We start from the raw sequence: 27,321 nt of genomic DNA on the forward strand, positions 1-27,321 counted from the left end.
TAATAACCTGCCACTCATGGTGACACCAAAGGCCTAATGATGGTCAGTTTTAGTCCTGGTCTTTGTCCCTGTGCTATGACCCCCTCTGCTGGACAGACAGAAGACCTGGACACGGTGTGGTCAGTCTCTTGAGAGTAAACCAGGAGGAAGAAGATGCAGTCATCATCTGATGTGCTGAAGCTGAACTTCAAGTTGATCTTTCACTAACCAGTCTGTGTTGCATGGTCTGGTAAAGTTAGGCGTCTGTGTGTGTGTTTGTGTGTGTGTGTGTGTGATGGAGGGGGGTCACCAGGGACTCCAGTCTGGGTTTGCAGCACATCGGTGAGGCTTTAATTTGGTGTGCGAGGCGAGAGGCGGCGGACTCTCCCAGCAGAGACGGTGCTGTGTTTGTTTTGCGGGTGTGTAAATTAGCGGTAATTCGTTTGCTCAGTAATGACGTGGGAGAGCTAATTAGGGCAGTGTTGATGGGTGCATTAATTAGTCTCTAGTGTGTGATGCTAATGAGACCCTGATATAGAGTGTGTGTTTGTGTTTGCATGTGCATGAGTGTAAGCCATGTATCTGTAAAGGCCTACCACTATAGGTCACAGCTCTGGGAGTGTAGAGTAAGAGCGCAGAGACGGTGAGAGTTAGAGGAGGAGGAAATTAATTCAGAATCACTTTGTGAAAATCTGTGTGGTAAAACTGTGCAGAGACAGTCCCCCAGTATTGATCTATTTGTTGTACATTATTAAAGTTTCATTGCAAAGACAAATTAAAACCCCAAACTGAAGAGGCTGCATCACTTTTATCTACAAGTTTCATTATTTCAAATATCTGCTAATAGCTACAACATTATTAATATGTTCAGTGTGAGCTCAATGTGCCATAACTAATGAGGCTATCACACAATTACCCTCCAATGCTACGCTTCACAAATGTACACACTATACAGCAGAAATAATTAACTTTATGTCTAATACTTTCTTGAGACAACCCATGATACTTTTCTTTTTCTTCCATTTAGGAGGTGTCGCATGATAATCTGTCGAAGGGATCGATAAAATACTCAGAGATGGGTTCAGAGCTGGAATGCTGCGTGCTACATTAGTCAGGTAAGATAGTCCGACTTTAATGTTATACTCCCTTTCAGCAGACTGTCTGATACACTTTGGTGTACATTTGTTTGTACATTAATTTGTTTCCTGACAGTATTGAAAATTATGATGACCCAGTACATTTTTTATATTCCTGATCTTAGTATCCAGAATATTGCCAGGATCTGGATCGTAATTTTACATCTGTCAGAAATGATGGTGACCTTGTCTTGTATTGTTTTGCAAAGCAATCCAACCATTTATGGTGGAGTTACATACACATATGGTGAAAACGGCTCTATCTCACAATGTTACAGAGGTATTGTGATATATTTTACTGGTCTAGAGATATAATTATATTTTGTATAATGACAAAATACTGCAATTAGTGCTGTCAGGTGATTAAAAAATTAATCGAATTAATTGCAGGATTTGTAATTAATTAATCTAATTAATCGCGTTTTAATCTCTTAAGCTCCATTTAAGAATTTAAACTCTTTTGACATTACAAAACTTACTGCGTCTATAGAAGTAAAATGTATTTTTCCAAATGGGGAGGCGGGGTCTGGTGGAGCTTGTCAATCAAAACCATGCTCGTAAACTACTGTGGGTGAGAGCGTTGTGCTCTTTGGATGAGAGCTCAGCATAGATATGAGGAGAAGATGAGAGATGACAGAGGCATAGAGAGACGCTGCAAGTCAGAAAAGTTCACGCTCCAACTGAGGCGGAGATCATGGAGGATCGAGATGAACGGGTTCTAAAAAAGTATGTCTTCAAAACGAGAATATTACATTATTTTTTATTACATTTCAATTTGTGGTGTAATTAATCAATTTAATTAACACGTTAAAGTGAATGTTTTGGTAATGCGACATGTTGTTTTGCTACTATTGAGTTGTGACGATGACATCGTGATAGTGTTGAACGTTCACAGAAGCATTGTGATAATTTTGGACAATCATTGTGACCAACTGTATTGTGATCATATCCTATGAAGAGATTGTATTAAATTGTGATTAGGGATGGGTACTGAATTAGTATTTTTTATAGGTACCGAAAAAATTCTGTCAAAAGTACCGGGTACTGATTTATGTAAAATCAAAGGGTACCATGTTTGGGTACCTAAATGCATCCTTGTGACTGTGAGGGAGTGGAAAAGTAGGCGATTTTCCATGCTGAACATGAACACAGCATTGCAAGGTTATACATTGAAGAATTAATGTTTTAAATTGAAAAAAATGTATATTTCATTATTAAAGAAATGTATATTTTCAACCACGAGAATTGCAAAAAAGTACCAAAATTGGTACCGTTGAGTAACGATATCTATTGCCAGGCACTGGTACCATATCCTTTCAAATGTGAAAGGTATCTATCCCTAATTGTGATATAATATTGCAGTAGAGTTGTACTTTTAAAACTCAAGTTCCTACTTCTACCAAGTGTGTCTGTAAGTGAACATGAGTGCCCCGTGTGTGTGTACAGGAGGTCTGTATCTGTGAACCCTTTCCTCCCGCTGCCTCGGTGATGTCAGCCATGCTCGGCTGAATAGTGATCTCCCTCCATTGAATCATCTCGGGGCTGACGGGGGTCCCTGCTCAAACATCACAGGAAGCAGAGGTGTGCAGCGGCTCGGTCACACTGCGGAGGTTTCACAGCCTCCAGCTGCATCACCGCCATAAATTCATCCCAAACTATAAAAACGTCCCAGACACAAAACAGACAACACGGGGAGCCGTAATGGATGAAAGGCTGTTTTATAAGTGTGTTCAGAGACAGGTCCACTTCACAGATAAGAGGGATCCATCTGTGTGTGGTAACAGCAGGGCAGTGCTACTACACTCCTCTGCAGCTTCTCTCACTTAGGATGTGACAAGGTGGCAGCCTGCTGGAAGAATTTACGGCGTATTACTGAGGTGGCATTTGTCATAGCAGCGCTGGGAGGCAAAGCATGTAGAAGGAAAGAGGGTAGAGCAGGGGGATTGGCTTTAGAGCTTCACCAGTGATCTATTCTAATCATATTTATTCATGACTATCCAGTTATACATAATCCATTACTATTCCTGTTCGACTGTATCCTCGGCTGTTTCCGGCTGTCGCTCATTTCTTCGCCTGCTCTCCTTTCTCTTGAACAGCTGGGGAGAGACAGAGGAAAGGAAATCAGCATGTGAGGCCAGTGGACCAAGCTGCTGCATTCAGAGTCGTCTCCAGTCCACAGATAAAATAAGGTGATTTATTTCGAGCTTGCTAGAATTTCAAAGATGGAGATTTGTCACACTGAGCTTCACTGAAGACAGAAACTTCTCCTGCTTAAATAATCCAACTTCTGACATCAGCATACCTCGAACCTCCAGCTTGCACTCCACCTCGTCCTGCCCCAGATCGTTGACCGCCCTGCAGGAGTATCTGCCTCCGTCAAACAGGCCCGGCTTCCGGATATTCAGAGTCAACACGCCCTGTTTGTTCATCATTAAATACTTCGGGTCTTCGCCGATGATCATGTTGTTCTTCATCCAAATGATCTTAGGCTGTGTTGGAGGGGGGAAACAGGAAAAAGAGAAGCAGGGAGAGAAACGCAGAGGGAGGAGGTGAAACTGGGTCAACATTTCATCTCGACAAATCTTTGCTGATTTGGCGAGGTTAGAGGAAAAAAAAAAAAGGTGTGCGTTCAAAGATCTTTGTGCTCCAGCTCGTTCTGGCTTCAGACATAAAAATACACTCCTGCTGCACAGGCATCAAAATTCTCTGACTGTTCTCGACTCGCGCTTTGACTCCCCAAACTCGTACGCTGGCTCTCAGAACACAAAGCGTGAAATGTGTGCAGCATGCCCTCGCAGCAACGCTAACAGGGGCCAGCACAGGTAAAGTGGAGGCTGGATGGATGCTGCTGCACTAAGTAGTGTATAGTTTGCTCTTCGTGAGACGCAGCCAGGACATTTTCCCAAGGCTAAATGTCAGAAATCTGCAGCACACTAAACTGTCCTCTATTTTTAAATCAAGTTACGCTCTTTGTTTCTCATCTTTCTGTTTTCATTCTGCAGCAGTTAGAGGCTAAAATTTAGAGAAATGTACAAAAATTAACTCAAACTTCCACAGAAATCTTAACCTAAAGGTTGAGTACCTTGGGGTGGCCTCGGACAGCACAGCTGATCGCGGTGGTGTAACCAGCAACCACACTTCTGTCCACAAGGGGCGCTGTGAACTTCGGGGAACACTTAATGTCCTTCTCCTTGAAGGGTTTCGATTTAGAGTCCAAACCTGCACAGATGGAAAAAAAACATGTGAGATTCAAATCAGTAAAACCCACACAGCTCTCCTCCAGGAGACCACTCTTTTAGTTCTGCCCTCTGCCTTTCGAAGCGTTTCACCGTCAAACTCCCTCGGGTCACGCAAAACATTCCCCTGCAGGCCGCCTTACGTAAGACACATCTGTAAAACTGTTAATCTAAACACCACAAACAGTAAACAAGGTCACAGGACTTTTTTTTATCACGGGTTTCTATTTTTAAAGGTTGATTACTTTTGAATTTTTCATGAAAAGTAGAGTCTGTGGCTGTGTGAGAACTTCTGGATCAGCAGGAGAAACTTATACTTGACACAGACAAAAACAGTGAAGTATAAAAGTTTTCACCAATTGTGGCCTGTGAATCCAGTCCAAGTTTATTTATAAATCACACTTAAAAACAAAATGTTACCAAAGTTCTGTAAAGTAAAATTAAAAAATAAAGAAATATAAAACACAGATGCACAAAAAAAGTAAAAACTGGAGGACATAAATGGATTAAAAAAAACAGAAAAGGGTTAAAAGCCAGATTCTCAATCAGAGCTAAAAACCAGGGAGCAATGGTATGTTTTAAGTTTGACTTAAAGACAGGCAGAGAGAGGGACACTAACATGATGAGAAAGAGCTTTCCAGAGCTTTGATGCAGCTACTGAGAAGACTCAATCACCCTTGAGCTTCAACTTTGACCTTGGGGCAGTCAGAGACACCAATCAGAAGATCTGATAGTCCGATATAAAGTATGGGGTTTTAAATGTCAGAAAGATAGGGAGGTGCCAACCTGTTTAGAGGCTAAAACATGAATACTAAAATTTTAAAATCAATCCTAAACGCACAGGAAGCCAGCAAAGACTTCCAATCCGATCCAATTTTTTCATGATGTTTTGCTGATACTGATCCAATACCCTTCTGTGATAAACCTCATTCTCCATTAGGCGATTCTGCTGTAAATGATAAATCATATTTGTTGTATTAAAGTGAGCCCTGTTGGTACCTCCTCAAGGAAAACTCACTTTATAAATGTTGCAAGATGCTGTTTTACTGTCGTTGCTTTGCAAAGAGAAGTAGTCCCACACGGTGGACATGTTGGCAACATGGTTTGATTTACAGCAGCCGTAAAGCGTGACGGTGCCGAAAAGACGTGCAAACTGGATCGGTCCTGATCATGTAACAAAATCTGATGCTATCTGATCCTCCAAAAATGGCCATATCAGGGGCCGCTACCGATCAGTGTATCAGATTGGAACATCCCTAACATAACATGCATCCAGTAATTGAGATGGATATTGAGATAATTGAGATAAATAGGTGGCAGCATTGGGTCAATGTGACAGTAGAGGAGGAGGACAACACAACTGCAACTTGCAAAACAAATGTCGCACATGAGTGAAAGACGTGGAACTGTTAAATGCTGATTGGTGTAACCAATGTTTCCCATAAAAAATCCAATATCTCGCAAATTATTTGCAACGATAATGATTTTATCAGTCTACTACACTGTAAAAAATGACATTTAAATTGATTTTAAACCAACTGACCCAACAATAAAGAAAAAACACTGATGTCAACAAAACCTCTGTTATCAAGTTCAGAAATGAAATATTTTAAACATACTCTAAAATGATACTTCTTAACCCTTTAACCCCTGCCCTCTTCTTTTTTTGGGTCTCTACTAAAAAAAAAAAAAAAAAAAAAAATTAAGGAGTACATTTCTGCATCTACAAGCTCTATTTGTACCATTCTGGTGTCATAAAAAATACAAAACACTTGTGAAATTGGTTCAGATACTGGTATTTATGTCACTGGCTTGGAATAATAACTTAACGTTTTTTAATGCTTTTTGTTGTAGACCAACCTCAAAGTCAGAAATATGGAACATTTATATAAATATGAACTTTTTAGGTGTGAATAAACCAAACATTTAAATCACTAATTTGCAAAAACAACTGAAAAAAAATTAAGAAATTTGTGTTTGCTGCAGTATCTGCTTGAAAAAGTCCTTGTAATCTGTGGAAACATCAGAATGTAGGCTCAGCTACCTGTGATGATGCTTAAACAGTTGAACATGTATGGTAAAAGTGTGACATGGTCAGTGTTCAGTGTCTAATCAACACATCTTCGTTTAACTCACAGCGAACATGTCTGCCTGATTCTGTTTCCGTTTTTAAGTCGAGTCTGATGAAGAAGTCTGCTGAGCATTAGCTGAAATGATAGTCATGAAATCCACGTTTATCTCTTTCAGCTCCTCATCCTGTTGAAGGAGCAAACTCTTTCAAGTTGCAGATTAAGATTTGGAGACAGACATCTGACTCTTGCTTCGCTGTGATATGTGGCTGAAACTCCCCACAGCTATCGCCGTGATTTAACCGGCCAGACTGCAGCTTGGAACACGGGGGAGATTGGCTGGTTGGCGGCCAAATCCTCTGGTAGAGTAAGCAAATACAACAACACAACAACAACAGTAGCAGCATTTGGCTGGTGGCAGGTGTTAATTTCCCAGCCCGGTTGTTTCCATAATCCGCAGCCAGTATTAAATATTATTTAACACTCTGTAGAAGATTATTTCTATCCACAGTAATCAGGGAAATTGATTCTTGTGTAAATCATGTTTAGGTTATTATTTCCTGTCCTAAACTCACGTGTGAGCTCCGTTTTTCAGTTTTATTATGTAATCTTCCTCAGCACCAGACCCATAATATACCATAATGTTCCTTTATGTTAGGACTGAGCGCTCTCAGATGGTCTTTGGCATCGAAAGAAATACGATCATGTCACAGTCTGCTCTCCTCCGCTCCACTCTGCGGGGACTTTATTACCTGTTTTGGAAATGATGGCGGTGTTCTTGCTGATGCCAGGCTCGTTGCTGAGGCCACAGATGTTTTCGCTGTACACTCGAAAGGAATACTCGTTCCCCATGACCAGGTCAGACACAGTGCAGCTGGGCCTGCGATTGTGCTCATAGACCGTGAACCACTCCTGACATGAGAGAAGCAGATAGGAGGAAGGAGGGAGAGGTTCAAAGAGGCTTACACTGAAACCTATACACGCTGAAGAATCTTCAACCCACAGCACACATGTTCCTCTAGTCCACCTCTCTGTCGATTCATACAGCGTAATAACCGTGACGCTGTACTGAGGCTCTGCAGTCCTGTGACGAATCTGTCAGAAGCTTTAACTCTGAGCCCTCCTGAACGTCGACTTTGTGCTTATGGATGTAGGAAATGAACAGCTTTTTACTGAGTGCTGCAAAACACTGCATTTGTTGCAGTATAGAAAATTAAGTACAAAAAAAAAACCACACAGTGCAAAATAAAAATAGCTTTTGATGACATTAGAGGAGTAAAATGCTGAAAAAAAGCTGAAAACAGGGAGAGGCAGTGAGACAAGAGATCTGTGTTTTTCTCTGCTAAAAAAATTGATTTCTGTGATTAATTTTATAGTGATGGATGACACAGGAGGCTAAAACACAGAGGGCCCAATGTGAGCTAATCGCTAAGACTCAAACAAAGGGCTAAAACACATTCTAAAAGCTATGACTTCAGCTAATACCTTAAAAAATGAGCTAAAGCCTTAAATGTGAGCTAAAGGCTAAAGCATGAGATAATGCTAAAATATAAGCTCAACACTAAGACATGAGCTAGAAGCTAAAACATAAGCTCAAAGCTAAAATACTGACAGAAGGCTAAGACACAACTAAAGGCTAAAACATGAGCCAAATGCTAAAACATGTGCTATATGCTAAAACATGTGCTTAACGCTAGAACATGAGCTAAAGGCTACGAAACATTGCTAAAAGCTAACCCATGAGCTAAAGGCCAAAACATGGCCTAAAGGTTAAAACATTAGCTACAGGCTAAAACATGAGCTTAAGGCTAAAACATGAGCTAGAGGCTAAAACATGAGCTAAAGGCTAAAACACCAAGCTTTAAGCTCAACCACAAGCTGGAGGCTAAAACATGAGCCAAAGGCTAAATCATGAGTTTAACACTAAAACATGAGCCAAAGGCTAAAATATGAGCTTAAGGCTAATACATGAGCAGAAGGCTAATACACAAGCTAAAAGCTAGAACACAAGCTAAAGGCCAAAACACAGGCTAAAAGCTAAGACATGAGGTCAAAGCTAAAACACAAACAGAGGACTAAGACACAACTGAAGGCTAAAACATGAGCTAAATGCTAAAACATAAAAAGAAATAAAAATGTAAAAATCGTGATGGCAAGTTTTCATTGTACGTGTAGTCTGGATTGTGATGTTTTTGTTCTTTATGCTTCAAACTTGATTTCTGAAAACATGTTATTGGAAGGAAACCGCACTCTGGGACATGATGTTGGAAACACGATATATAAGTCTACCTCCCCAGATTTTATATCATTAGCCTAAAAGCATAATAGTGTAAGTTACATATTATAGACATTTAAATCAAATTATTAAATTGAATTATTTCTTTGTGAGGCATAGTATGACTGCCAAGGTCAAAGAAATTTAAATAGAATAAATAAGTAAAAACATAATTTTATAATTGGCAAATAAAAGACAAATAAAAAATAAAAATGTTAGAAAAAATAAAATAAGTATTTGATGTTTCTTGTTTATTGTAAACTTTGTGATATGACTTAGATAATAATTCTGTGAGGCTAATTTACGTATGTAATGTTATTGATAGTTCTGGCTCAACGCTGAGCTCTGTAAAAGTTTTCTGAGATTTACTGAGTCACTTAAATCTAAATGAAATAATATCTCTATATTTCTAATCTGGATTATTCTTGTCGTACCTTCGTCTTCATGTCAGCTTTCTGAATGGTGTAGCCAGTGATCTCACAGTTGCCGTCATCTTTTGGTGGCTTCCACTCCAGCGCAGCGTTGAAACCCCAGATGTCTGTGACTTGCACAGCGATAGGTGGGCCAGGTTTATCTGTTGGAGGGGGTTAAACGTTAAACTTTGAACATGAGAGGATAGGAATCTTGTTAAGATGACTGACTTCTCTCTGCTTTGATGGACGTTTCGGCTTTCAGCGATACAGAAAGAGACAGAAAGAGAGTAAAAGAGAGAGGAGGAGACTTGTGAACAGATCTGGAGCAGGAAAGTCAAACCACGAGGAAGAAATCGACGCTTGCAGCGGTGGAGATTTGGCAAAGATTGACGGATTAGCAGACTAAAAGACAAAGGTTCAAGGAGAGGCGGAGACAGCTGAATGCCTTTCTAGGAAAACTGTGTTGGCAAAGAAGTGACTCACTGAGAAATAGTATTCTTTGTGCTCTGGGATTAGCAAGCAGAAGAATGCAGAGTGTTTATCATCCATCTTTCTGTGTGGTCGCCTCTACACAAAGCACAGGAGGGAAATACTGTACAACACAGTAATGTATTTGTCATTAATCTCCCCCTGCGTGCTCTCCTCTGTGGAGTACAGTACAAACAGCAAGCAGCGCCTCTGTTGTCTCCCGTTAATCCTTCCTGTACTGTCTCCTGCTGAAACGGCACGGTGACACATCAGCCTCTCATTAGCTCAACCTTCTCAGCAGAGGAAAGTGACAGAGTAGCCCTAAAAATCCCAAACTAATCCCAGGCTACACACAAATAATCCCAGCAGAGCCCCCCGCTAAATAATCCACAGAGCGGCCTGACCCTGGAGACGAGCTGTGAGCGGGGAATGAGCTGGCGACCACGGCGGTGATGCGGTAGAGGAAAGGATTATTGCTAGAGAGGGAGGAATCAGCGCTTTGATGATTTGCTGCTTGAGTCACAGATCCTGAGGAGTTTGAAATTAGGATTTATCATCATTGGAAAAAGCCCCGACATGTCACCAATTTGAGCTTAACCCTTCATCCTCTTCCAAACAGGTGATTAACCACGACGTGCCTACTCCTAATCTGTGTTAACGCACATGCAACAGGAGCACAGAGGTGTCGCTGGTGACATCGTACTGACCTACGACCTGGATGTGGATGTCGGCGCTGTCGGACATGTTCTCGATCTGAACCGTGAGCGTGTATTTCCCTGAGTTGGTTCTCTCTGCAGAGCGGATGAAGAGGATGGTGTCCAGCTCACTGGTGCGAGTTCCCACCGATTTGTCCTCCAGGAGGGCGCCATCTTTGAACCAGGTGACAACAGGGCGGGGCTTACCCTGGAGACAGAGGAGTGGAGAGAAATACCTGAGATGATACCATCCAGACTCTTATCGTACTAATCCTTTAATGATTAATAAACACGTTGACCCCTTTCGGACACGGGTCTTAAAAAAAAAAAAGATTCTGCTGCTTCGACGCCACATCTTCCCTGGGTGTGATCACAGCAGACGGAGCTGCTTCTGTCCAGCTCTGGGATGAGATGACAGAGATGCGGATGCTCTGTTCTCACAGGAGAACATCATGTAGCCACGTCCTCCGTCTCAGAACAGGCTTTTCATCCTGATCTTCAAAAGCACGCAGAGCCACGGCTCACTTTTTCTTGTCTGTTTTTATTCCGAGCAGTGGTTTCCCCTGTGCTACATACGGTTAGCTTCTTCTTACTTTTCCCATATTTTGAAGGTTGCTGTCAAATGCTGTAATGCTCCCTGTGTCCTTTTAGCTCTTGCCCTCTGTGTAACCAGCAGAACACAAGGATCTGATTTGCATTTCAGGAGAAGAGAAAAAGCTCTTTGAGATCACAGCAAAAAGGAAAATGTTGAGTATTTATGGTTGTTTTCTTAAATACACCTGAGTACATTATTTTTTCACAATAACTCCAAACAAATAAAAGCTTCCTGAGGTTTCTTATGGATCTAGTTAAGTTTGTCCGTTGTGTAAAAATCTTCAAACCTCCTAAACCTCACATTTAAACTCAATCTTTAGATGATATCTCCTGTCCTTTGACCAAACCAGGACAGGTCCCCAAATTGCTGACCCCTACCGTCCCACTTTTTGGTACTCTTCTGTTGGGGTGCCAGACTTACATATCCAATCTCAGAAGGTGGAGCTAGAAACACTGCAGTCCGTTGCTTGGTCAAAAGAATCGTCACCTGTGCAACAGCGGTAATGATATGCTTTGTAACAAAGAGCCACATGCCAATCACAAAGAAGACATATTGCCTGATATCTCCCATTGTTGCTCTTTGTTAAATGTGTCGTGTTTTTCTTCTTCGATGGATTAATTATCAGGGTACACTGTGTTGTGCTGCTATGCTGTTAAGCTAATACGTAGCTGATGCAGCTATCGGCATCCGGCTCACACGCCTCCTTCCAAGAAGGGCACAGTTGGCTGTGGAAACAGTGCAAACAGGATCGGGCTTTACAGATCCGGCCCATACCAAACTGTACTGATCCATACCGGACCACTTGGTGGAAAAAGAGCTTAAGGCTTTGTACACACGTAGCCGGGCATTTTCGGAAACAAATATCTCCCCCTAGTCTTTCTTAAAAATACTTTCGTCCACACATACCAGGAAAACCAGCCGATAAGTGCGGCTTGAAGCACACCAAACCCACACTGGGCAGTGTTTTTCAGACGAAAAACTAGGGGAGCACCGATCGCAATTTTCTAGCCGATCATGGATCATTAAAAAGCCTGACCTGCCAATACTGATTTTTATTTTATTTTTTATAACTGACAGCATATACCTTCAATTTTCCGATCATATTTTATTGAAAATCATTGAACAATACCTGTGAAATAATAAAATCTTTACTTTTTAAACTTAAACAACCAATAAAGTGTCCTGAGTTTTAGGTCTCAGAGCAAAAAGCAACAATGGCTGGCTGTCAGACCATTCTGGAGGTATACAAGATCAGTTTCATATGTAAGTATGGTCTGATCACCGATCACCAATCTACCAAAATTAAAGAACCGATCGATCGGTGCATGTCTACGTAAAACCCGTGCCAGCCAATCACAATGAACCCCCATCATTCAGCTGTGGCATTTGACAAAGGCAACTAAGGGCTAAAAACTTCCAGAGATTTCAGAAAACATTGTTTTTAGTGACGTTAAACTATGGTTTCGTGTTGTCGACAGGCCCAAACGTTTGAGAACATGAATGGTTTCCCAGATACCCAGCTACAAGTAGACATGGCCTAAGTTTCTAGAGCAAGGCCAAAACTGTGCCTCTGAAACATTTTCTTTTCTTTCTCTCTTTCTGTCTGTAGGGCCCTAAAGTGGGGTCCAAGTGCCTGGAAGTGGTCTTTGCAAGTGACACTAAAACGTAAAGAACAAGCTGGGTGGACTTGAACTCACCTGAAAAGGGATGACCAAGTTCACTTTGTCTCCAACAAGACAGATGAGTTTGGTTCTGAGCTGACGAGGCACGCGGATCTTCGGGGACTCTGTTGGAAAAACATCGACAAAGAAGAAGTGTGAAAGACTGTGTCATTGTTTGATTAACACCAAAGTTATAAGATGCCAAACATGACCCCGACCCATGATCTCTCTGATGGTGACGGCCTGGGGCAGAACAGCGGGGGGGCTGCGCCCAGCGATGTTGACGGCCACCACTCTGAACAGCATCTTCTCCCCCACTGGGAGACCTTTCACTCTGTACATGTTCTTCCCCACCAACTCCTGGTTGGCTTGAGTCCACTGGTCACCTGAGAAATGAATCGCAACAGAGAAGAAACTAGGATGTATAAATTTGGCTTTTTGTTGGCTGCATTGAGAAAGATCAGATCTGGATCAGAGCAGTACAACAAGATCAAACACAGCTGCAGTGTTTGAGCTTCAAACTCCACATTCATTGTTTTATAATCTATGATAATATCTTTGAGTGTATTTACTTCCTTCTTTGCAGTACTCGATGATGTATCCGTCAATGCCGCCCGCTCCGATTTTCTCCGGAGGACGCCACTTGAGAGCGCAGGTAGAGTCTGTCACATCTTCCACGGTGAGACGACAGGGCTCACTGGTGGGGGCTGAGAGAGGACAGGAGCTAATTAACACGTTAATACCCAGCGCAAATGGGATGGGAGGCAGGTTAAGCTCCGTCAAAATGAGCATTGTGCGGAAAGCCTGTGTTAATTAACCATTCTGCTAATGATAAATGGCAACGCACCGATGGGCATGAAGGGCTTTGAGTTTTCACTGGGCTGAGAGATGCCGATGCCGTTGACAGCAAACACTCTCATCTCGTAGAGCACGCCTTCAATCATCTTCTTGGCCTCGTACGTGGTGGACTCGAACACATCAAAGTTGAGCTTGGTCCATCTGGACGAGCCGACCTTTTTCCTCTCCATCAGGTAGCCTTTAAGAGGCGACATCATCGCACAGAGGAGTCATTAGAAACACAGTGAGTCTGTTCTCCCTGGAGACCCAGACATCAGATGTGAGCATTAGATCCAGAGGTACCTTTAACAGGAACTCCGCCGTCAAATGAAGGAGGGTCCCATGTGATTACAGCACAGTCCTCGCCAACTGATGTGCACTTGACGTTCTCTGGAGGGTTGGGCACATCTGGAGAGGCAGGTTAGAGATAGAGACAGGAAGAGAGGAAGGATTCAAATGAGGTGAAAAACAGAAATTCATCCTGAGCTCTGTCAGTGTCTGTCGTGTTTTGTGGTTTCATTTTCCCTCCTTTGATAAAATCTTGTGCAAAGATGCTACTATGGGGTAAAAACTCACTACGTTTGTCTATTTTCGCTCTGAGTGTCATTTTTTTCTCCTAAACCAGTTGAGGAAACGTGGGAGTCAGAGAGAAGATGAAATAAAGAGGTGAAATAAAGCGCTAACCCACGATCTTGACAAAGAGCTCGGCCTTGTCCTCTCCTGCAGGGTTAGTCACAGTGATGAAGTAGAGGCCCTCGTCCTCCTTCTCCGCCCCCTCGATTACGAAGCTGCTCAGGGTCTTCCTGGTCTCCACGCGGACCCTTCCCTCAGCCTCGGCCACCACCTACAGACCCACAGGGGGAGGAAGAAGATGAGGAAAAAAGTGTCGCATGACGATGCCACAGCTGCCACAATGACATGATTCAACCTTCCCACTCAAGTGCATGTTTTACTCTTCCTTTGTGCGGCAGTGACTAACAGCTGGACCCTCAGATTGACGCACAAAGGTAGAGAAGGTGTGACGTGTTTGGAGTGTGTGTGAGGTGAGAATCCTTTCTCCTCCTCCTCACTTTGTCTCCTTTCATCCAGCACACAGTGGGGGCTGGCTCTCCTGTGATCTCAACGTCAAAGCGAAGTTTGTTTCCAGCCACCACCACAATGGTGTTCTTGTTGCCGCCGCCGCTTGTGTCCAGGTGTATTTTAGGAGGATCTATCATGGAGAGCATCCGTGGAGAAGAAGAAGGAGAGAGGTCAGTGAGGTTGGAGATAGAGAAGACTCTTTTACTGTTGTATTGCATTACCTGTCCAGGAGAGTTTGAGTATTTCTCTGCAATTTAAAACATTTCTATGAGTTATATTTATCTTTGATTCACTCCATGAAACTGTCCATCCTAAAGTTTCAAAGCCAAGTTGAGCAACAGGAACGATGGTTAATAATTAATGACTTGAAAAAACAGTTTCTTTTCTCTCACTAACATAGGAAAGCTCTGGCTACATGTTGCTGACGTGGCTGTTTTTAGATTTAACTGTAAATTTACTGCCTGTGTGTGTAACTGTAGCATCAACTGACAGTATTAAAGAGTAAAATCAGTACAAGATTATAAAAACAGAGGCTCCTTCAAAATTAAACATGTTGTCACCATAGACTGTAAAAAAAATGGACGTCTGCTTGCTCGGCTCGAAGTGAGGTCTCCACAAAAACTGCTCCCCCTGGTGGCTGGCTGCAGTATAGGTCTAATAATCCATCTCCCCAGTCATTCCAGATGGGCTGAGGTCAAACTTTAAAAAATTATTACACCTTGTAGAAATGTTTCTCACATCCGATTGTTGTGGTGATTTGAAGATATTATTTGGCTGTCTTGTATCCAAGTCCTCTTTTTTCTGAAAAGTTTCCTTTTCATAAGTTATATGAGGTTAAAAACGAGACCTTACGTAATGTTTAAAGATGATTGACAGCTGCCGTTCTCATGTATTTTTTTCGGGGATCGTAAAATATGTCGGCAGGTAGAGTCAAGAAGTGATTAGACTCTCGAAAGAGAAAAAATAATTATTATTTTTGTCACCCAGCTCCACTCAGATTCTCCCAGAATCCCTCATAGCCTCTACTGCACAGACTCTGGCTGCACAACTGCTACAATGGCTGCACCTGTGGCGAGGTTATTTTGGCCCTCTATGCATTTTAACATCAGCTTTCTTTTTCCCTCTCTTGGGCTTTTTCTAGAGCTAGGAATAGGTACCATCCACATTTGAAACGATACGATGATGCAGTTTAACATAGTTCACAACAACAGAGTTTTTCAATTTAACATATTTATTCTCAATAGATCAACTTGAAATGCTGTGTTCATGTCCAGCATGGAAAATCGCCTACTTTTCCACTCCCTCACAGTCATAAGGATGCATGACACATGATATCTTTGAGTGGATTAGACTTTATTTCTTTATGACCACATTTTTATTTGATTACTTCTTTTTAATTTATTTATTTTCATGCTTTACATTTCCTTCCTACTTTTATGATCATTTGTGTACTTGTTTGACCATGTGTATTCTTTTGTGTATGTGTTTTCTTTGGGATGGTCAATTTGTTTTCTGTTTCAGTTAATATCCAAATGTACAGCTGTAAAAAGAAAAAAAAGGAGGAAAAAAAGAAACGTGTATGTATATATGTATGTATATATGTATGTGTATAAATGTATATATGTACATATATGAGAAAAATGAATGAAAACTGAGTTAAAAAAAAAAAAATTACATCCCTAGTCAGAGTTGTTTCAATCTATTCCTAAATAAATGTAAAAAATAATTGTCTTGAAAAGCAATAAATATGATGAAAATTTAAGGTGCTATGAGGAGGATCTGTTTTGATTGGACTGCCTTGCAACCTCCAGGCCTTGAATCTCAAGCAACTGTCGTAAAGATGTGATTTTGAACCAGGGATTTGTTTGTTTTAGAACAAATTTTCTGTGTTCGAGACAATGCGACAAGGTAAGGTATTCATAGTACAGTTATGTAGCGTTGTTGTTTGAAACATGACAACAAGCAAACGTTGTAGGTTTGAACTATACCTCAGCAACCGGCTAAATGTAGCGCTACTAGCAGCCCAGTGCTACGACGTATCCATAGGCTAACGTGACAACAAGCTAACTGTCAGTTTGTACAGTAGTTTAGTAGCTGTTCATATGTAGCGCTGGCAGCCCGGTGCTCTGAGAGGTGTCTGTAATGAGTAACATTAGTGAATCCTGGTTAGCTATGTCCTGCTAGTCATCTACCAATCAGAGCTAACGTAACCTCACTCTTCATTTTACTGATAGACTCTCAAGTTTGAACAGACCACTGCAGAATAACTGCTGACTGTGAGTAGGAATCAACATTATCACAAACAGTTTCGCCCTTTTAGCCTTTAGCTTGAGCTCTATCACTCTCCCTTCATACTTTCTTCTGCTCTTCTGTCCTTTTTCTGTCTGACTGTTAGGCTCTAGTGTCCACCATCACTAAAAAAAATAATCACAGAAATTATTTTCAGCAGAAAAAAAAACCACAGATCTCTCTTCTAAACTTTGTCAGCCAGCATGGCGCTGTCATGGAGACTGGGAAGTGCCGAAAATCAATCTGGTCTTGCCCAACCCAATCGGCAAGCTACAAAGTAGTAGCCTATTTCAAATAATTAATGTCATTGATGATAATCTCATTTTAAAGAGTGGATTAAGATCTGGCATACACCTATAAGGGAGACTTTTTCAAGATCAATTAGAAACTCCTCACAGCCTCTTTAACATCGATAAACACATATAATTTAAGAGTATGCTCACCTTGTCTTGGAACATAGTCGATCTTGATCTCTGAAAATCAAAACATGAATTACTCTCCCTTAAAATGTTAAAGTAAAAACTTATTTTAAATTACATAAACGTCACATTTTGTCCTACTCACCCAGGAAGTTGAGTTTGGCAGAGAGGGAGAGTGCGTATCCATCAGGGACGAAGGTGTAATCCCCAGCGTCCGAGGGTTTCACGTCATCAATCGTCAGCTTGTGGGTCCTGGGGACATGTTACCAGATGTTACCAAGAAGACAACACGCTTTGTAACCCACACTTATGCAAAAGACAGTTGCCCTGGCAACATCCTGCACCAGGCAATATCACAGAGTGAGAAACATACTAAATAGTTTTCACCTTGTGTGACCGCTGTTGCCTCGGTATATCTCCTGCCATGGGCGGCTCTGATGGAGGGATTACTGAGAGAAACCCCAGACCTCAGGGAGTGTGTGTGCGATGTGTGTGAGACTGTTTGTCTGAGTGTTTTTGGAGGTTAGAGCTCTACAGATTGCAGCCTATCCTGAAATTGGGTCACACGACTGAGAAACCCTTTGGTAATAGTTTGGCAGGCCATGTGGCAGACAGTGCTTAGAGTTGATGATTTTATGAGTCTGTGTGAATGTGCAGCTTCACATAACAGCTCTGAAGAAAGTTTAAGAAAACTTTATTAGATCCTTATGTTTAACCTTTTCTTCCCTGAGCCCGTTTTTGAGACTCCTGTTTGAAATTGACATACTCAGAATAAAGACGGTATATCACTGCAAATACAGCTCTGTGTGCATTACTTTGGTATCACAATAAAGGTAACAACTGTGAGATTTCACCATAGGTGGAACTGTATGTTCAATGTAATCTAGCAGTAGGCAAATTCAGATGGATCACAGCATTATTGAAGGATTTTTTCATTCCTTGCAAAAGAAATACTTCATATTGGGAGAGTTTGTTTGTCCATCTGTGAACAACATAACTCAAAAAGTAACAAACAGATCTTGATGAAATGTTCAGGAATTGTTTCAAATGGGATAAGGAAGAAGTGATTAAATTTTGGAGGTGATCCTGATCACTGTCTGGATCCAGGATTCTTTTAAAGGATTGTGAATAGGGCCATTTTGTGTATATTGTACACACATGTATGTTAGTGTTGTTCATTGTTGTAATAAAAAGTTACAAAAAAAGTAAAAATGTAATGCAAGACATTTTGTCCTGTCTTTTTTGACACCAATTTGTTACGTTCTGACTCAAAAGATCACACGATTTAATCATATTTTTAATCAGAATTCTAACGTCAATGTTCCAGATTAATATTTTTCATATCACAAGAATGGGAGTATAACATTAAAGTAGGACTCAAGTGTTGCGTAATAATCACAATATGCTTGGTGCAGGTCTGCGCTCTCTGAGTGCTTTTCTAATTGTAAATATCCTTTTTTAAAATACTCATCAAAAGCCTAAAGACTCAAGAAAACAACAGGAACAACATCTGAACATCACCTGTGACAAGTTTGAGGCTGTTTAAATAAAGCTGGGTAAAATTACAGAGGTTTCAGTAAAGAGATTTAAATACAGCAAAATAAATAAAATACATAAAATATATAAATAAATAATAAGTTAATTTAAAAAAAAAGAGCAAAAATAGAATAAAACTAGAAACTATCAAGCCACATTCTTCTTTCAGGGCATAGCTGGGTGTTCCATCCCCCATTGGTCAGTTTGGATGATTGACACCTCTAAAATATTATCAGAGCCAATCAAATCAATTTCTGGGGCCCGCCTCATATCACTTACACCAATAGCAACCTGGGAGGAGGCAACAGTATACTTATTGATTGACAAGCGCCTTCCTCCAATCAAACCGTTGAACTGGAACTGGAAATTGTTTCCCAAAGCATCCTGGGAGATGTAGTCATATAGTGTTAGCAGTTTTTATCACACTGGATTAAGTTTCTGCTCAAAAACAGCAAAGGTAGGACACAATTTCTGGATGTGTTTTCAAAAGGGGGTGGTTTGTTTGGTCTTAGTTGTCTGCTGGATCGCTGAGTCTTAGTTAAAAAGCAATTAATGTGGTTGTGTTTGAATCTGTGGAGTGTCTTCCTGGGAGACATATTGTTTCTGTTTCTATGATACTGCTGGCGTTTGTGTTTGTTTATGCTAATGCTGTGTTTTAACTGTATTTTGTGATCATATGTATGAGCTTTCTGTGGGTTTAACACATGTGTGTAAGGCAGACTGGCTGTCAGACTTGAGTGCTGTTTCAGTGAGTGGCAGCCTAGTAGCAGCTCCCAGTACTGGGGGCATCAGTGAGGAAAGGGTGAACGTGACCCCACAGCCGTCTGATATAATACCTTCCAATGTGCGTCATTTTGATGCGATCACTGGCCTGGACCTCCACGCCGTCCTTGAACCACTTCCCAGTCACATTCTCGTCAGACACTTCACACTTGAATACAGCTTGATCTGTAGCCTTCACTGTCAGGTCAGCGATGCTCTGCAGGACCTCCAGCTCCTTATCTGAAGCAAAGACACCGACATGCATCACTACGTCCTGCAGCACAGAGACACATCTTTAGCTCGATCCAGACTGGAGCAATGCGCACTGAAGTTAGCAAAGAAACCACTCTGCACTGCAACTAGTCTCAAATTCAGTTTGTAGAATGTATAATTAGCCTTTTAAGTATCATTAGACTGAGTCTGAAGCTCATGTGTAGTTAACAAGCTCATTTTTGTCTTTATAAATGTACCTTTGAGTGACGTTTCCCTCTCTTAGCTTAAAATATCACACACAACAACAAAGACTCTCTATCACTTCAGCAGCACCATAACCAGACAGTCTGAATCTAGGTCAGAACCTAAAATATATTCATATTGATCACCTGCTGCTCCATAATGAGGAGGGACACCCATCTGTCTCTGAGACACGCTCTGACTTTGCAGGAAAAAATGACCCCAGCGTCAGTTTTTTGGGAGGTGTGAATGAAAATAAGCATGACGAACAGCGAGATGAACAACTGATACGAGGGATGAGCTGAGTAATATTAATTATGAAACGAGTAATGACTAATTTATGGCTTTTTCATGCTTGTCAGAACGGAAAACATCATCCTGTGCTTGTGTGTAATTTTCTTTAAGTTCCTAATTGAGCAGCCATGTCTGAAATGCTTGTTAGCAAACTTTATGTCCAGGCTAATCACCCATAAATTACTGCGTCTGATGCTGTTAGATTCAACCGTACATTTCTTAAGGAGTGTGGAGGTAATTGAGATGAAATTACAAGTTCTGCATTTGCAGGGTAAACAGCGTGGTCTGTGCAGTTTGCTTTTTCATTTTCAATGTCACGACTTTGAGCTCAGACTTGATTTGATTTCAAAATATACATTCACCGGCCACTTTATGAGGCATACCTGTCCAACTGCTCTTTAAGGCAAATTTCTAATCAGCCAATCACATGGCAGCAACTCAATGCATTTAGGCATGTAGACATGGTCAAGACGATCTGCTGCAGTTCAACCCGAGCATCAGAATGGGGAAGAAAGGTGGTTTAAGACTTTGAACGTGCCATGGTTGTTGGTCTGAGTATTTCAGAAACTGCTGATCTACAGGGATTTTAACCCACAACCATCTCTAGGGTTTTCGGAGAATGGTCCCAAAAAGAGAAAGTATCCAGTGAGCAGCAGTTCTGTGGGACAAAATGCCTTGTTGATGCCAGAGGTCAGAGGAGAATGGACAGACTGGTTGGAGCTGATAGAAAGGCAACAGTAACTCAAATAACCACTGGTTACAACCGAGGTCTGCAGAAGAGCATCTCTGAACGCACAACACGTCCAACCTTGAGGCAGATGGGCTACAGCAGCAGAAGACCACACCGGGTGACCCTCCTGTCAGCTAAGAACAGGAAACTGTGGCTACAATTCACACAGCAACACCAAAACTGGACAATAGAAGATTGGAAAAACGTTGCCTGGTCTGATGAGTCTGGATTTCTGCTCCACATTCAGATGGTAGGGTCAGAATTTGGCCTCAACAACATGAAAGCATGGATCCATCCTGCCTTGTATCAACGGTTCAGGCTGCTGCTGCTGCTGGTGTAATGGTGTGGGGGATATTTTCTTGGCTCACTTTGGGCCCCTTAGTACCAACTGAGCATGGTTTAAAGTCCACAGCCTACCTGAGTATTGTTGCTGACCATGTCCATCCCTTTATGAGCACAGTGTACCCATCTTCTGATGGCTACTTCCAGCAGGATAACGCTCCATGTCATAAAGCTGGAATCATCTCAGACTGCTTTCTTCAACATGACAATGAGTTCCCTGTACTCAAATGGCCTCCACAGTCCCCAGATCTCAATCCAATAGAGCACCTTTGGGATGTGGTGGAACGGGAGACTCTCATCATGGATGTTCAGCCGACAAATCTGCAGCAACTGTGTGATGCTGTCATGTCAACATGGACCAAACTCTCTGAGGAATGTTTCCAGTTACTTGTTGAAACTATGCCGCCAAGGATTAAGGCAGATCTGAGGGCAAAAGTACCTTCAAGGTGTGCCTAATAAAGTGGCCAGTGAGTGTACATCTTCCTATTAAACTTTGTTTTTGACTTAACTTTAATAACTTGAAGAGAATAAATTGTACCTTCAACTTCTAGCTCTGCAGTCGACTCCCCGCCGTTGGTGAGAGCCTGGTACATCCCAATATCTTCCTTCGTTGCTTCATTTATGATGAGGATGTGCCTCTTCCCGTCCTTTTTGAACCGGTACTTTGAACCTGCTGTCTCTCTGGTCAGCTCAACTCCATCTTTCATCCTGAGGAGACACACACACACGCACACACACACACACACTGGATTCAGTGACATTTCATCACAGAGAGAGGGGAAGAAGAGCTGAATGACATGTCTGTAATGTTCATGACTCAAGCCTTCAGGGGTTACAAGGTGCTGGCATTTTTTTTGAAATGGTGCAGAAGTGAAACATTTTCTCTTAGATCATTGTTTCGCTTTCAGAGAGAGCAGGAGTGGAGCTCACAGAGCTCACTGACGTCAGGCTGAGCCCTGCGGTTCTCCTGTTTACCATTTGACGTTGGCTCCTTCCTCAGACACCTCCACCTCGAACTCTACTTTCTCCCCCACCACGGTGTGAACGTCATCCAGCAGCTTGGTGATGGTGATCGGAGGCTCTGAAACACAAATTCAAAGCTTGGAGTCCAACTTTAAAAAACAGCAGAGTGGTCACTGAGTCACTGACAAACTGAACGGTTGTGTGGAGTGAATCATGAGTCTAAATCACCAGAGTAATGCTGACCAGGAACACGAGTGGAGGATGAAAGACAGAGGAAGCGTGGTGAGCAAACAGCTGTAAGGTATCAGTGCTGGAGCACAGTGAGTAAGGCTTTTTGTGGAGGGAAGGTCAAATAAACAAATGTGGCTACTGAACAGAGGCATTTCTGACACATGCAAAACTTATTTTCTTTTTTACCTTGAATACAATTTTGTGTGGAAGATGCACTCCTAAACCTTTCTTTTCCGGTTCTAGAGCGTGGGCTGCATCCTGAATTAATGTTGCTAATTTTCTGATGCAGACTGCAGTAGGGTCAGGATTTGTTAGGGCTGGATGTAAGAAGAGTGATCAACAGGGATGAGGCTGCGACTGTAGGTGACTAGACTTGATCCTCCTTCAACCTTAAAGCTAAAGGTTGAGCTTGCCTGCTTTACTGGCTGCAAGTATTGTAAACTTTTCATGGCGTAAATGTAAAAAGAGCTACACAGCTGCACAGAAACTGCACATTTCTGACCATGCAGGAAGACAGTTTCAGTCTTTTCCTTATGGATTTAAAGTAAAGACTGGCTGTCCATAAAGTCTAGAAAAGCATATTTAGAGTGAATTTTTTCTTTATGCAAATATTAGCAACAAGAGGCTTGTATCTAATGTATGTGTTTCATTATTGTTAAATTAAGGTTATTATCTATCTGTAGCTCAGATATAAATGCAGTTTTGCTAGGCGTTGCCCTGTTTGCTGTAGTCATCTCTGCATTTGGAGTGGGTCATTACTTTGTATGGTTCATTTGTTGGTCATGGACACCAAACTTTTAGTGTCTTCAGTGATATTTTTACTATTTTTTCTCCTGTGTTTGTCTGGAGATCCTACATGTAACCATGGCTGCATTGTTTACATGTTGAATCAGCCGTTAGCACCCTGTAGCATGTCAATGCTAACCGCTGCAAGGCCTGATGTTTCCCACAAGGTGAGGAGAAGGAGGTGAGGATGACGTGCTAGTACCGAGGTGTGAGCTAAGAAGTGGCAACATGGACCTGTCCTTCCATCCATCGTTATTGGGAACGTAAGATCTATCTCCAATAAGATGGACGAGCTAGCCGTGCTAACCCAGCAACAGAAGGAATACCAGAAGGCAGAGTAGCATCATGCTATTCACAGACATGGTTAACAGAGCTAACACCAGACACCAACACCACATTGGAAGAGCTTCACCTGCTGTGAGCAGACAGGATCCAGGAGACACAGACTGAAAAGACTGCTGAAGAAGCTCAGTCCTGGACCCTGTGGAGGTGGAGGCTGGCTGACTGGACAATGATGGACAAGCTGTCAGCATCTATTTTCTTATGGACCTTTTTGCACTTTCTATTCACTTTTTTACTTTTGTTTTCTTGATTGCTGCTGTGACTCCTGTATTTCCCCTCAGGAATAAATAGAGTGTTTCCTATTCTTTTCTATTCTGTTTATGTTTACTCTATAGATAAACGAAGCTGTACTTCAGGTATTGTTGCTCTCCTCCTTTGTAGATTTATGGTGGGTGGTGATTTCAGAGTCTTTTTATTGAGGAGAAAATAGCACAGAACAATAAGATCTGGATTAAAAGCACAGTATGATCCCGACGTCCTTATCACAGCGACCACACACAGCCGACATATAAAGACAGAAGGTGCTTCACATCTCCCGAGGTGGTGGGAGTCACATTGTGTAACCACATGGTGTGATGTTTTGATGCTCCGTTCGCTGAGGCTATTTGTCATCGTCAGCATCCCGTCGCCCTGTGGACTTCTCAATTCTCTTTAACCCCTGCTGGAGAGCCCAGAAACCCCCTGAACCACAGTCAGTCAGACACTCTTGCAGTTTGACTTCAGGCTTTTAGAAAAGTTTTTTGGACTGAGGTTGATGTCTAAAGCGTAATGTGTGGTTTCTCTAGGGTGTGAGATTTCCCCTGAGGAGAGCAGGTGTGAGCCACAATGTGCACAAAGTCGCAGTTTCACTCGAGAAATGTTGATACAAACAGGACGGCATGCTGTTAGCAAAGGACGTGAAGGTGGAAGCAACCTGCAAAATATAAGTATGCTGAATGATTAATGGTACTTTTAGTTCATTTATATTTAGATTTTTTTTTATGCATTACATTGACGCTCACTGGGCTTTAAATTGCACGGCTCCACATTGCGCCTTGAATATTTTGTGTTTTTTTATTTTTTATAATATTTAATTTTCTTACATTTTTTTATTTCGTATCTCAAATATATATATATATATATATATATATATATATATATATATATATATATATATATATATATATATATATATATATATATATATATATATATATATTTAATAGTGTAAAACTACTTATTCTGTATTATCTCAGTAATTGCTAGCATGTTTTTTCCTTGTAAATTGCTTGGCCCCAATACACAAGTCAAATTCCTGGTACGTATAAATGCACTCGGCAATAAAAAAACAAATTCAGATTCAGATCTAGTTTGTAATAATCCTGGGGAAAATATGTCAATGCTAATTCTGTTTTAGAAACAGTGAGATCACATCTTTGAATATGTTCCAAACTTTGTGATTAAACCTTCAAAACTAGCAAAAGAAAAATGAAGTTGTTTCAATAACAGTATTATGCACAAACTCAGATCTCTTTGATACTCGTGTTACAGAGCTTTGTAAGCTCTATATTTGACTGTGTTGTGGGAAAAACAATATTCCCCGAGTAAACACTTCAAAAAACAACAAATCAAAAGCACAAGCTTTTTCGTAAGTACTTTATGTCTTATTTAAAGTCCAGGGACTTCTTCTTCTGAATGACTGTCGTCTGCTGAACTCCCTCACTGATGTCAAGATGAATCAGCGACTAAAGATCCTGCTGAAGATGTTTGCAAAGAGAGTGATGCAGGCACAGGTAAGCCTTGACCCTCTTATACAGCCTGGAGTGTGGGATTAATATAGAAGCAGTTACACTACATTAATTTAAAGACAGTGAAAAAACACGGAGATGAAAGGAAAAGAGTTAGACTGATGATGTCTTTTTGAATACGTTTTAAACCTTAAGATTTCAGAAATAACATTTCTACTTAAGTTAATTTCATTTTAAATTTTCTGAAATTTGCAGATTTTATTTTTTTAGAACTTAAAGAAGCACATGTATCAGTCAAACCCTGACAAACGTGACAGCACATGACTGCAAACAGCACCACAACACTGATTCATCGTTATAAACAAAACATGAAAATTTCCCCTCGCCTCATCCGCATTAAAAATAAGTGAGCTGACAACAGAGCGTGCCGTGCCACCGAGCTGCATAACAGCATTAAAATAAACAGATGACAAACACAGGCACAAGACGGTAACAGAGCTGTCAAGCCTCTCAGCGCTCCAACGACAGAATCTGCTAAACTGAGCAGAAAAAAGCCTCTCCCTCCCGAAAGGAGGATTCCTCCAAAGACAGTGACTCATCTACCTTTGACAAAAACCTCCGTGAAGCACTTCTCCTCCCCGACCACGCACTCGTACGCTGCGTCATCAGACAGGTTGCACTTGTTGATAGTGAGTGTCCGCTTGTTGCCCACGCTCTCAAACACATACCTGTTCAGAACGAGATGATTGGCGAAGACAGAGACACAGAGACAAAGACAGAGAGAAAAATGAGAAAGTGCTTTCAGCCAATCCCGCCACAAACAGACTCAGAGGGCCTTCAGACAGCAGAGTGAGTCACAGGTAAAACTCAGACCTTCAGACCTGTGACTGCTCACTCACTAGCATGTTCTCCCACACACCAACATGAGAGCTGTGATGAGAGTCAAAGGCGTTTGGTCGCAGCACAGAAACACTTGTTTGAAGACTAAAATCAAAGTGTTTTTCTGAAGAGCTGAGCTTCAGGTGAGGCAGGAGGTGATTCAAACAATCGTAGTCGTGCATGAGCTAAAGCAAGGTGCAAATGCATTAAGAGAGTGCAAATACACTGTTTGATTTGTTAGAAAAGGTGTGTTATCCTAGCATAAAGTACGATACGATGAGCTGAGGTTAGTTGGTCAAAGGTTTTATTAAATTCAATCCAGTTGGAGTGTCGTTACTGAGCATGCATGTGGTGCATTTCTATTTTCATGGTCTCTCTTTTCACATTAGAAAATGTAACTATCTCGGGTTTAGCCCGTGTGGGTGCATGTTTGAAAGATGCACCCTTTTCATGCATGAGTGACTTCAGACCAGGTTGACTTTGGTCATCAATGCAAGACAAAACCCTGCTCTGAGAATAACTACCCTTTCATCCTGTTGCATCTATTGGTGCAAGTAAATTTAGGTTGCTATTACTTGCACCGATGTAACAAACAGGATTTGAAATCCAATGGGGTTTTCCTGCACAAGTTTAAAATCCTGTTCGTGACGCCAATTTTTACCTCTGTCTGTGAACAACATAACTCAAAAAGTAACAATTGGATCTTGATGAAATTTTCAGGAAATGTTCAAAATGGGATAATGAAGAAGTGATTAAATTTTGGAGGTGATCTGGATCACCGTCTGGACCCAGGACTTTTTTAAAGGATTCTTTATCATTGTGAGATAGGGCCGTTTTCACCATATGTGTATGTAACTCTACCATAAATGGTCGGATTTCTTTGCAAAACAATACAAGACAAGGTCACCATAATTTCTGACAGATGTAAAAGTATGATCCAGATCCTGCCAATATTCTGGATACTAAGATCAGGAATATGAAATATGTACAGGGTCATCATAATTTTTAACACTGTCAGGAAACAAATTATCGTACAAACCTGCAACTAACTCCAAATTGTAGCAGACAGTCTGCTGAAGGGAAGTATAACATTAAAGTAGGACTAAAGTGTTGGTGACAATCAC

General features: G+C 41.4%; 1 protein-coding gene and 1 long non-coding RNA gene across 3 annotated transcripts in view; one reads left to right on the forward strand and one right to left on the reverse strand.

Annotated features, from left to right (window-relative positions):
- Positions 1-908: 908 nt before the first annotated feature.
- LOC141809065 (uncharacterized) lies at positions 909-18,160 on the forward strand. The gene is made up of 4 exons (XR_012599980.1): positions 909-1,094; positions 3,212-3,304; positions 12,476-14,614; positions 17,302-18,160. It is a non-coding gene; the product is annotated as an uncharacterized LOC141809065 (long non-coding RNA).
- mybpc2a (myosin binding protein Ca) overlaps positions 2,833-27,321 on the reverse strand; it is a 36,492-nt gene continuing 12,003 nt past the window's right edge. For both annotated transcript variants that reach the window (XM_074695875.1, XM_074695876.1), the window contains 19 exons: positions 25,922-26,046; positions 22,245-22,350; positions 21,808-21,977; positions 19,525-19,690; positions 17,298-17,404; positions 17,177-17,206; positions 14,435-14,574; positions 14,049-14,208; positions 13,668-13,772; positions 13,375-13,563; positions 13,100-13,234; positions 12,746-12,913; positions 12,564-12,652; positions 10,284-10,479; positions 9,130-9,269; positions 7,173-7,332; positions 4,198-4,334; positions 3,418-3,604; positions 2,833-3,211 (listed from right to left, as the gene is read on the reverse strand). In XM_074695875.1, the coding sequence (XP_074551976.1) occupies positions 3,177-3,211; positions 3,418-3,604; positions 4,198-4,334; positions 7,173-7,332; positions 9,130-9,269; positions 10,284-10,479; positions 12,564-12,652; positions 12,746-12,913; positions 13,100-13,234; positions 13,375-13,563; positions 13,668-13,772; positions 14,049-14,208; positions 14,435-14,574; positions 17,177-17,206; positions 17,298-17,404; positions 19,525-19,690; positions 21,808-21,977; positions 22,245-22,350; positions 25,922-26,046 (2,545 nt within the window). In that variant the 3' untranslated portion in view covers positions 2,833-3,176. The remainder of the gene's footprint in view (positions 3,212-3,417; positions 3,605-4,197; positions 4,335-7,172; positions 7,333-9,129; positions 9,270-10,283; positions 10,480-12,563; positions 12,653-12,745; positions 12,914-13,099; positions 13,235-13,374; positions 13,564-13,667; positions 13,773-14,048; positions 14,209-14,434; positions 14,575-17,176; positions 17,207-17,297; positions 17,405-19,524; positions 19,691-21,807; positions 21,978-22,244; positions 22,351-25,921; positions 26,047-27,321) is intronic.

Source organism: Halichoeres trimaculatus, unplaced genomic scaffold (assembly GCF_033239565.1).
Source record: "Halichoeres trimaculatus isolate MK-OKI-2021-1 unplaced genomic scaffold, fHalTri1.1 fHalTri1_scaffold_20, whole genome shotgun sequence".
NCBI classification, from domain to species: domain Eukaryota; kingdom Metazoa; phylum Chordata; class Actinopteri; order Labriformes; family Labridae; genus Halichoeres; species Halichoeres trimaculatus.